Source organism: Cotesia glomerata, linkage group LG2 (assembly GCF_020080835.1).
Source record: "Cotesia glomerata isolate CgM1 linkage group LG2, MPM_Cglom_v2.3, whole genome shotgun sequence".
NCBI classification, from domain to species: domain Eukaryota; kingdom Metazoa; phylum Arthropoda; class Insecta; order Hymenoptera; family Braconidae; genus Cotesia; species Cotesia glomerata.
The window spans coordinates 31,626,153-31,638,844 of record NC_058159.1 but is presented as its reverse complement, the minus strand read 5'-3'; the positions used below and the strand labels follow the sequence as shown (position 1 = coordinate 31,638,844).

Genomic DNA, 12,692 nt, shown 5'->3' with positions numbered 1-12,692 from the left:
AATGAAAAAGAAAATAAATAAAAAAAATAAAAAAGATTGATAACAACAATTCCGTACGAGTTGACGTGGGTATCGATAAAACTGTATAGAAAATAAATGAAATTCCTGGAATGTCCAGTTATCAAAGCAATATACATATACTGTATATATATATAGCGGCTTTGAGCACGTATGAATACTGAAAACATGATTGGAATATATAAAAAAATTTAAACTTTTGAATCACCGCGAAATCGTGACGAAACGAGATCTATCATACTATCGATATTTCATTCTATATCACAGAAAATATACACTATACAATTCGACGATATATTTTTCACTGCATAAATTATATTTATTTATATATTATCATTTTATATAATTAATAAACCATTTTTGTAAATATTTATTGCAGATGTGCCTGACCCAATAGTAAATCACGTTCTTGCGGACGCAGGACAAAATGTAACACTGGAGTGCCCTGGTGTAACGGAACGCTCTGTTGTTTCGAGGCTTGTATGGCGCGCTAATGATTATCAAATTGTCGAGTACGGTAGCCAGAGTATCACCTATTTTGTTCATCACAACCGAATCATACTTTCGGACAAAAACTTTACGCTGTTCTTTCGGCCAGTGCAATCTGAAGACAGTGGCGAGTACCAGTGCATCGTTAATAGCCGAAATATTCCAGAAGTTATCGTAAATCTCACCGTCCAAGGTAAGTTATCAATTGTTTTAAATAACTTTAATCTATGTTAATTATCAATACCCAATACGATAATATAGATTCAAAATCAAATTCAATCTTATTTAATTTAAAATATCAAATCTAAATCCGTAAATACCTTAAACTAATTTCAATTTATATGTAATATTTCTGCCCGCTTGCGGAAATAAACCTAATATTAAATTAATAAACAATTTACGGTGATTAATTATTCAAAATCGACACGCTAATATGAATTTCAGCGTCTATAAATAAATGAATAATTATTTTCGAATATCACAGCGAAATGTTTGTAGAGATGCACTCAGATATAAATATAGTATTAAGGATAATAACCAAATCGATAGTCATGAATAAACTAAATTTTATAAATTCGTCGTGGTTGTAATTTGTTTTGAGAAAACAAGTTCACTGCCGATAAAGTTTTAAGAGTTAACTTAAAACTCAATGCTCGAGTCAACTCTTGAAAAAGAACTTACCGAGAAAAAAAGAATATCAACCCATAAGTGCATCAATTTTTTGATCATGTTCGACTAGTAAAACCGTCGGTATTTATAAAAATAAATAGAAAAAATTGACAGGTATCGAAATAGAATAATACATAAATAATATTTAAAAAGCATTGAGGATGATCGAGATAAAGGTGAGGGTAAGAGTATAAGAATAGTCTGTGTAGTAATCTGTCGAGAAAAATTGAATTTTGTTTTTATGCCTTTATGTCTTTATTTATCGGTGGTGATGGTAAAAGAGTAACGTTCAATAAAACACAGGACAGGATCCTGTCTTTACATGATAGGTAACGTGTAGCGAAGAAAAGTATCCATATAGCCAGATGTATAGAGAATTGTTGATTCATATCACGTATCCTTCTTGTGGATAACCAATACCCTCTAACGTTATATCAACCATTAAAATGAATATTTCTTAAATCCGTACTGATGATATATTATCTTTTGTTTTTTGTCCACACCCTCTGCAGCGCAACTATCCCTTTTCTTTTTTTCTTTTTTTTTTTTTCTAGAGATAGGTACTTTTATTTTGCTGACACGTTTCAAGCATTGGATTAAGGTCACCCGCATTTTTCTTACTTTCTCCTTCTTCCGTATACTTCCTACTATTCTACTGTACCTCTTAAAGCAACAATTCATTCTAACAAATTGTACTCGAAAGTCAGATAATAGGATCCGTGCGTGATGAAAATATTATCGTTTCATCACTGAATTCCAGATGCATCTCTTCTTTTATAATATTCTAATGTCAACCTCTATTATTTATTTTAAATCAATGGTTGTTACATTTTTCATCCTTCTTTATTTCTCTTTCGTCACTAAGCCCTCGGGTGACTGAAATTTACTTTAAAACGTCTATAGGATAGAATAGTATACAGATAAGTAATTTGGAAAAAAAAAAAAAAAAAAAAAAAAAACAAAAAAAACAAAAAAGGAAAATAATTTGTCGTCAAGCAGACGAGTTACTTATCCGTAAATCCAGTTCTAGGCATTTTTTTACTCTTCCGAGCATTTTCCAAGATCCGCCGAGGGCATTATGGCAAAGTACCTCCGGATTGGAAGGGCTCTTCCTTCCCAAGTACTAGCTAGGCGAAGCCATAATCAGAAGAGCTATTTCACTCGACGGGTAGAAACTAAAGTAAGAGGGTGATGCCTTATTTTACCCTATTTCTATATATATATATTGATGGCCTTCAATTCACCGAGAGATCATCATCTCATCCATTTCTGAATTCGCTACATTTTTTTTCCTTTCTTATACTATTTATTTACTTTTTCTGTCTTTTTTTTTTTTTTTTTTTTTTTTTATGTATTACGCACATGCTACTCGAAACACTTACAAATTACATATAAATTTTATCGTTAAATCACAAAAATTTATTATTTGGAACACATTTATTGGTGGGTTGGACTTACCAAGGATTTATTTAACCGTTATAAATCTATTCTACGTGATTCAATCTCGGTGATTGAAGTACGTCGCAAAATTACATTATACGTCAAATATAACGCAGGAAATTCCCAAATGAATATTATACCAATATGGACGTGTATTTGAGATTCTTACCGTCATAAATGAAATCGATACTAGAATCAACGAATCCGAACAGTGGCTCTGCGAAGTGATAGGTTAATAAATTAAATTCGACAGCTAATACTAAAATTCGATATACAGATAAAATTTTAGAAACCAACATTTGCAATATTATTCTTCGATATCCTGTAAATGAAAGCCAGTTGAAGTTGATAATTTTATAATAATTCTTATCATTTCATGTTCTTATCTGAGTATTAAAAATATTATTTCACATTAATAATTCATCTGTTGGGTTGAAAAAGAAAACGGCCATGTATACAATGTTACAAAGCGATGAGACTTATTCATATGCATAAAATAGTAATGTTAGGATAATAAAACTTTTTATAAATTCATCAGTCTCAACTATGTAATAATAATTATTCATAGAATCACATCATTGGTATTCTCCATCATTCCTATATCATATCCTAGTACCCTTTCAGGAATAAATAGATATCTATGTATTTATGTATGAATGTATGAATACATAGGATGCATTTGTAGCGAACATAAATTTAGGCTGTCACATTAATTGATATTATAACATACACACCAATAAGTCATTTAATTAGGGAAATCCGGGCACACAAATTGTTAATCTGCTCTACATATAAAGTCTTCTTACTGGAAGATTACCAGTGCCTAACGTCATCGTATATATAATCTATATATAATCTACAAATGATTCACACATTCACCGTCAACATACTCAGCTCTAACAGATTATCATTGAGCAACATGACCGACGTGATGTCATCGATCTGCACTAAATGCGTTTTCACACGAACATCCGAGGTATATACCAGTTATATTCCTACTCTACTCTATAACTAAATATTGAATTACGAGCTACCATCAGAGCCAAAGCTAGATCAGTCTTGATTATTATCTTCAATATCCTATCTTTTTAAAATAGTTACTCGTTGCACGCAAACAATCCTCCTTATCATCCTAAATATAAATAATCGATAATTCTCACTTTAATCAGGTTAATACTCTTCAACTTTTTTATTTTTTATTTTTATTGAGGTTACAGGGTGGAGTCAAAGATTCTATTTGAAATAAAAGTTATTATTTTATGAAACTAAAGTAATCACAGCATTAAACTGAAAATAAATATTTTTGAGGAAATAAAATAGAGGGTGTGTTCGTAAATCTTAGTTAAGCGAACAACCGGCATCTCGTTATCGAGCAGTCAATGTCATTAATCTAAGGCAAGCTCTAATCTGTCCTCCCTCTTTGGTTCAAAATCCCAATCTCCCGGATTCTATATTCCTCATCCGTTTTATCCCTTCCCCTCTCATTCTCTAGACCATAGCTTACCATACCACGCCATACCGTTCCTGGGATAATGTTGGATGAGAATTCAAGGCTGTCGTGAATGTAATTTAAAATCAATCGTCCGTTACACACTTTAGTCGAAAATATTATACTTTATTAAGGAGATTAAAATCTCCTACCTTCATTCTTTATTATTTTAATTTACTTTTAGTGTATTTAGTTATTAAAATAATAATTATACCAGCATAAGTAGACTGGCAAGTTTTAACACTCGGTCAATAATAATTAAATCATAAGGATTACAAATAAATGTACCGTTAAAGGTATTACGTGATTCTGTCTCAGTAATCAATTATTAATTAGTGTAATCGGCTTAAAAAATTATTAATTAAAAGTGAACTTTGTTCTTCTGCTTGGATATAATTTTAATTAAACAATATTATCAATGAAAGTTATTTAAGTAGCTTGAATATAAATATATTAATGTTGAGTTTATCAAATTTGTCACTGTCAAGATGCCGAAATAAAACCATTAATTTACAATGTAAAGCATAAAATTAGTAGTATTAATATAAACTTTTCTGTTCAATGGATTCATTTAAGTCAGATTCAATATTCACCGAGAGACATGTAATGCATACGTATTTATACCAATATTATTATATACTGTATAATTCAAATGTTATAAAACCCATTAAAAGATCCAAGAACCAGATTTACAGAAAAAAACTTGATGTTCATTTAAAAAAAAAAAAGTTTGAACAAAAATTTGAATTGACAGTAATTAAAATTGAGATAAATTAAAAAATGGTAACGTCAACTGTCAAAGTTTGAATAAAAAGCGTGAGCTATAGAAAAGTTAAGAAATATTCAGAAGAAGTATTCTGCGTAGTGAAAATGGCGCCCAAGTATAAGTGGAGCAATGGGGTCAGGTCAAACAGCTAAAGCCAACTTCAAAAAGGATAAAACTGAGAGGAACATTTTAAATTCTCCTTCTTGAGAATAGTTTTTTTTCCTCAACAGTAATACTATCAAAGAATTATATAATTTTTTGTATTATTTTTAATTTCAAGCGTGTTAAATAAGAATTGCTATGTATTAAAAATGATAAAAAAAAAAAAAAAAAAAAAAAAAACTGAACGAAAAGTCTTGAAAGATTTTTAATAAAAAAGTTTAAGTAGATAAGCAGGTATGACATTTTCTAGATGCTATTTTCTTAGTTCAACAGTATATCAGTTGTATATATATATATGTAAGGAGTGTAACAGGAACCATGCCACCTGGAATAGTGTCGACAGTCACCCTCTTTCCGGAGGATGAATTCAATTGCTCAACGCGTCTCCACATCCTCACATCTTCACACATTTTCACACATTCAACAGACTTCTCGCTCACCTGTATACATGTACTTATATAGAGCATATATCCACCGTTTTCCTTTCTGTATTCCTTCTCTTGAGAGTACTCTCTGCTCTACCCTGCACTACGCCGTGTGGTATACACAGCCGTACCAGCTAAATTCTTTTGACTGTGTGCGACTCTGCAGCGCTGTTGTGTATGTCAGCATCACATTTGTCGAGAGTGCTACGGACACTACTAAAAAGCACCAAGGGCTCAATATGTTGTTGAATTGCGACGTGAAAAAGTAAAAAAAATTAACAAAAAAAATATTGTCTAAAAGTAAAGCGCGATTTTGCTTTTTTTTTTTGTTTCATTACTGCTAAGGTATTTTTTATTTTCATTTATATAATTAATTAGTGCTTTTTTTTCAAACTCGAAAATGTAAAAATTTTTTTTAATTATGTTTGTTATATTCATTAGACTTTAAACATACAAACTGAATAATTAAACCACTCGTGAGCTTAATTTGAATAAAAGCTAAATTATTATTAGTTGGAAGTTTATTGCTTAACTTGAATTATTTTTTGCTCGTTGATTTTAATACTATTGCTATTAATGCACCAACTATATAATTGAACTCTCAATTAAAGCCGATTACTTTTATTTCAAGAGGCATTGCGCATACAAATACTCACAGAATTGATAAAGTATAAAAAAAATATCTGATCATTGATTTTGATAAAAAGTTTTTTAAATGAACAAAATATACAAAAAAAAAAAAAAAGATATTTTGTGCCTTAAAAAAATTTTCAAAGACCAAAATGTTTTTAGTTCAAGTTAATTTTTTTTTCTATGTATTATCTAGATCTCAAAAAAAAGTTTACAACTTGTTGTTTCTATTTATCATAGTACTTGTACTTTTTATTACTATCTTCTTAAACAAGTGAGAAAACTTGATAAATTCAAAAAGTTAAAAAAATAACGAACGTCTAATAAAGTTTGATAGTGAGGTATATATTTCAAAATTCATAAGCAAATGCAATTAGTCATACAAAACTACGTCCGTAAAATCATCAAGGGCTCTCGAAAAAAAAAAAAAAAAAAAAAAAAACACTGTGTCAAACAAATAAAAATAAAAACATAGCAAAAGCAAACGAAATAAAGATAAATTGGAATAGAAGGTAACTTTAAACTTTTATATTTTGTTTTATTTTATATTTGACATTAACGAGGGAGTAGCAATTTATTCCGATCGGTTAGCAATTAACTATCTCGTCTCTAAGGAATTAAAAGTACCAATGATTCCTTGAGTACGAACAAAGATCGAGTGTTAAGTACAGACGCTTTTTGGACTCGAGTGATTCGCAAGAACTATTTTGTTAAAGTAATCTTGGTAGTATTTTTAAATGGTTTTCGCTTCCATTTGATTTTATGTAATTTTTGTTTTACTGCCTACGGCACTATGACTGTATGATGTAACAAACGATTCGTTTTAGATTACAAATCCATGTATGGAAGTTAAAGTATAAAGGTTTTTTTTAAAAAATGTCGACTATGAATCAAATGCAAGAGAATTTTTGACGATGACAGGTATGATGTTGCAAAAGCGTCACCGGATGAAAGAATAGCTACGCGAGATCGATAGATATATATGTATATCTATACCTTATGAATGCTCATAGAAAAAAACAAAAAAAAAACAAAAAAAAAGCTTGAAAAGGGAACAATGGCTTACGGAGATGAGAAAAAAAGAAGGGCCAATGGAAAATACTCTTCACTCAGCACTCGGAGAAAATAAAATAATAAAAATGAAAACACTATTATTATTATTATTATTAGATATATTTTTTCTTGGAGTTTGCTTTTCAGTTGGTCATTTAACGAAAAGTGATAAGAAAAATTTCAGTGTGATGGTTAAACTATAGAATAGGTTACTGTTACTGAAGTAGTAACAGATCTTCCATATGTCTTTCTTGTCTTCCATTTGCTGAACGACAAACTTTTTAATGACAAGGCACTCCCGAAGGTAAAGAGAACGGATTCAAAGTTTCTCAAGTTTAAATCCCTTGACGAATCAAAAAGTCTGCTCCCACTATTTTTCTTACCAACAGTAAAAATGAACGGAGAAAATTTACGGATTTTGCTCATGGGGTTGACGCATTTACTTCTCACTAAATCTAATAACTTTTTTCATTTTCTTTTAATTATATCATTAAAATAGCTTTAGAGTTATTTTTTTTATAAAAATAAGGGAGACGGGAGACTAGACTAAATAGATTGGAGTGACATGCAGAATGCAGAAACCCCTGTGGAACTTAGTGGCGAGTCACTCAGAAACGGTTCCAGTTACAGGACAACAGATGAATAATTCAGCACATCACGTCAACCGAATTGGTGCGCTCGACAAATATTATCCTCCAGACGATACTACTCTGATTTCTCAGATACTACCCTCTATATACGTTTTTTTATTTTTTTAATAAATCATTATTACTCGAGGTATTTAAATAAACTTTTTTACAGCTAACAGAAAATGAGCTTAAGCTATAATTTATAATGAGCTTATCGTATCGAGCCAGTTTAATATTAACCGAGAGATGATCCGAACAATATGAAATACATACTGAGCTACCTCAACAGATAGGAAATTGCTTCCGAGCTGTAAAAAATAATCTTTTACGTTCTTGGAAAAAATATTAATAAAAAAACAATCTCTCGGTTATATATTTTTATGCCTGTAATTAGGTATTAACTTTTATAATAAAAGAGTACAAGAACGGTAAATTTAAATAATATTATTATCATTATTACTATGAAGATATTAAAATAAGATAGCACGGAAGAGATGTAGCTAAAGAATTTTTATCTTTAAATATAAGATTTTTTTATTTTTCTTCCAACACTTGATTGTCTTGATTAAAATAGCGCTAGTTTTATTATCATTTTTATAAATTAAAACAATTTTTTTTGCCTGGGTGCATTTGATTGCATGAGTTAATTATTCAGGAAGTTAAATATTTAGGTGTTGGTGCCGGGTAAGTGAACATCGGAATGAAAAAATATAAAGATGGAAAAAATAAAAAACTCGATGTCAAAACGAATCGAAGCTTTTACAGATAAAAGCTCGCGCTGCTGACCGAAAGCTCTTACCTAAAGTGGAAATTTACTGCAGTCGATCGTTAATCGCAATACAATGAACAGTAGAAAAAGTACAAGAAAAAAAAAGAACAAATAAAAGAAAAAATGTTAATAAAATGAACGAAATAAACTTGGGTTCAATCTAACTCATACATTTTATTCCCTTGTGTAATAAAAAAACTAAGTAAAATTGACGAACAAAAAATATATATTCAATTGAATTTACATACCGTATTGAAAAGAAAAAGGTTAAAGATTCGAGAGTACATATTTTTTTTTTTATTAAATTTATTGAGTTTTCCGAATGTTTTTAATCTTAATCTGAAATTTTTCACTGAAATAAATGTTTTATAAACGACAATCATTAATTTAAGTCGACCAAGAAATAATTAAAAATTTATGAAATGGATATAATAATAATAATAATAATTATGTGCCCCAATTACATAATTAACAATTTTTAATTTTATGTAGTTCGGCGTTCATTTCTTCATTGTTTATAATTAGATACTGTAAGGTTGATTATTATTAATAATTAATAATAAATAACAAAGTATATTATAAATAATAATATCTATGCATTGTTTAAAAGGTGTTGAGTATAATAGGTATATTACAGAAGAATAGTTAGCGCTTACAATATGATGAATACATAACTGTTGTAATGGAGCACAGTGAGTTATGGTAAATTATATCTGAAGATTCCTTAGATTATAACGTACCACCTCAGGGTAATTTGTGAGTAATCCTTTCCCACAAGGGCTCCACAATTGCAGGGGCAAAATGAAAAGCAGGGTCATTGCATAAACGTCTTTCCCAAAACCCACTGGAATTGTTGGAATTAACAGACTTAGGTACAAAGTTAGTAAATACATTGAATTAATGATGAAAGCTCTTCATTCAAGTGTTAACACTTAAATAATCTTTAAACTTTAATATATATTAAAGATATATATATTTCATAACCAAAATTTTGATGTTACATCTATTTATTTTAAAACTAAAGTCACTCTGACACACAAGATTGTACGTCATTCAAGAACCCCAATAATTGGACTGAAACGCTTGAACAATTATTCCCATTGGCAACTTACACGTCTCGCTCGATTGGATTACATTTGAACGTGAGTTGCATACTCACTTCCAATAATTTATATCATGATGATAACGCTCCTTTTAATTTCTTCATTATTTTTTTACTTTTCTAACTCGAGAGAAAAATACACAAAGAAAAATGTAATATGAACCGTATTGTTATATATGTATTATACCTATATGTCCATTTAAGAAATAGAAAAAAAAAAAAAAGCAATTCACATTGCAGTTTGGTTCGGCACTCAAGGATTGTAAGTGGAAGAAGAAATTGAAAAGCGACGTTTAAGTGGCAATATGTCGTTCTACAGGATCAAGGATTATAGTTTATATAAAATAGATGTTGGTTGAAATAACTTGAGAAATTTGTAGTTTTTTTTTTTCTTTCTTTTTTTTTTTTTTTTTAACTTATAAAAGGTTTTTTTTCCATCTTCTAAAAAATATCGAGACCCTTCGAGAAATTTCTCCGACATCACATTTCAATTTAATCAGTAAAGTAATCGTAGAATCGAGGATTTTTAAAATTATTTTTTTTTTTCATCTATTCATATTAGCGGATTTCAATTTGGAAGATAGATTTAAAAAAATATTTTAATTCTCGTTAATATCCTATATAATATAAAATTGATGACTAAAGAAGAATTAGTTTAGTATCGAAATTCTCAAAACTTATCGGAAAAATAAACCCTGATTTCTTATTCGTTTAGAACTGAAGCGCGCGCATACGGCACACAATTTAAATTTCTAGAAACCAACTTAATCTTGATGAATAATAAAAATAAAAGCATCACTTTCGAGTCTATTAGCACACGCGATACACATTGCGGGGTGTCATTACTTTAACTATTATTTTTCACCCGTGCATTACTTTTTATTTTTTAATTCTCATGATCATGAGGCTACTTTACTCTCTACAATCTACAATAGACCACTATTATCGTTATTATAAATAGCTTTTTTCTCATTAAACACCATAAAAATTGAATAACTTGCTGTAATTATTTTTTTTTTAATTAATTAATTAAATTTTTTATTAAAAATTATTAATGCAATAATGGAGCTTATTATAAATACATTAAATAATAATATTAAAAAAATGTATTGGTTATAATACAACAAAATATTCATTACAATGAGGTTATTAAACGTTTAATTAAAAACAGAGACTGTAAATTTTATTCACTGTTCATTTTACGGACAAAAGAAAATGTAATACACAATGTGTGCTCTTGCATCATTAAAAGAGAATTTGTAATCTCAATATTTATATTAAAATTAGTGTAATACCAGATTGGTTGTCGTATGTGAAACGCATGCTCGAGTATGTCGCCTAGAAATTCGCGAAAATCGATTTGCGTGTACTCAATGAATATAGCATCTTGTTTATATACTGGCTCTTGTGTAACATTCATCCAATACCGCTCGGCTATTAATATACTAATATTTACAGCACTGCCGTGACATGCTGATGAAAAGTTATAAAAAAAAATTTTCGATTAATTTCAACAGAATATATATATTTATTTCTATCATCTGTTAACGTGCTTTAACATTTATAAAAGTAATGATATGCGCATCCGCACCTGAACAATTCTTTTCAAAGAAAATAACAATAAAAAAGAACAGCAAGGGTAATATTAGTAATTCCGAGTATTAGCTTTTCAATGGAAGAAAAAAAAAGTAACATACATATATACGTATAAAAAGTGATTTTACTGAACCATTTTCAGATATAACCGAGTTAATAAAATGAACCGTGAGTAGAAGTTTCAGATTGCACGTTCAGCAAAAATTGCATGCATCGTCGTTTTAACAAAAGCCCACCAAGGGAATGGTAAAATTGAGTTTTTTAATCTAATGAGAAAAAAAAACTAAAAACGAAGATACGCCGATGAAATATATTGATTTTTACATTCATACTCGTAATTTAACTTTTAAATCAATTTTATTTAGTCTTTATCAATAGTTTAATAATTTGTAGTGTGATATAAATTATATTAATTCAATAAGTTATTAAAAAGACGGGATTATCATAGAAGTTTTTACTATGCATAACATAATTTTTGATATAAGCTCAATGATATAATGTAAAGTAAGTATAAAATGGAGTAGGGAAAAATGTCAAACGAGAGTGCGAAAATCACATAAGTTTTTTTGATGACTAAAAGTTTGGACTCTGTTTTTCTCTTTGTCGTTTCCTTTTATTCCCGTTATTCTTTTTATACGTCCTGGTACTCGGTACTAAACCGCCAGAAAGTAGAACGGAAAAGTCTCGCAGAGTTCACTTTTAAAAAAGTTTATTCTTTCCAACTGATGGCTAAAAGTGTGTGTGTGTGTGTGTGTGTGTGTGTGTGTGTGTGTGTATGTGTGCATTCTTATAACCATGCGATTTATGATAAACCAAGAGGCAAAACCTTTATAACTATACGCCTATATAACGTTTAACCCAGCTTTTTTTTTTTTTTTTTTTTTTTTTTCCAACTTTTTTATTTTTTGTTTCTCCCTCATAAATGTCTTATAAATTTTCGACAGTTTTCAAACATTTCTCCAATGATATGTCCACGCTCTTTTAAACTTTAAACTTTCAGATGTTCATTTTTTTAATAACCAAATATGAACAACGTATGTCATAGAGAAACTAAATTTATACCAGAGTTGATAAATCATTGACATGACATTATTAAATTACTACTTAAACAGACGATTGATATAAAAATGATGTCAATAGTTACTAATGGTCTGGTTAAACTTAATATTTATAAATAGTAAATTTATTTTGAAATTGAAAAGACTGAGAGTAGTGACAAATATATTTTGAGGGTGACGAATGTTTAATGCAACTCTCGGTGTGTATTATAGATATACCTAGAATATATACATAACCTAGGAAATATACATTTATCTATATGTAAATGTTAACTGAGCTAGAAAGGTTTGGAGTTGGGTCGTACTAGGTAATGCATTGAGTTGCTACGTGGAAGGATTTAGATGAAAGATCGTGCGTATTTGTACCAGCCCGGATTTAACTACATATTACTTGTTT

At 29.4% G+C, this 12,692-nt stretch overlaps 1 protein-coding gene across 4 annotated transcripts in view; it reads left to right on the top strand.

The window, feature by feature from the left end:
• The window catches only part of LOC123258468 (tyrosine-protein phosphatase 99A-like), a 151,265-nt gene that overhangs the window by 95,080 nt on the left and 43,493 nt on the right, over nt 1–12,692 (top strand). For all 4 annotated transcript variants that reach the window (XM_044718493.1, XM_044718491.1, XM_044718490.1 and 1 more), the window contains one exon: nt 398–700. In XM_044718493.1, coding sequence (XP_044574428.1) covers nt 398–700 — 303 coding nt within the window. The remainder of the gene's footprint in view (nt 1–397; nt 701–12,692) is intronic.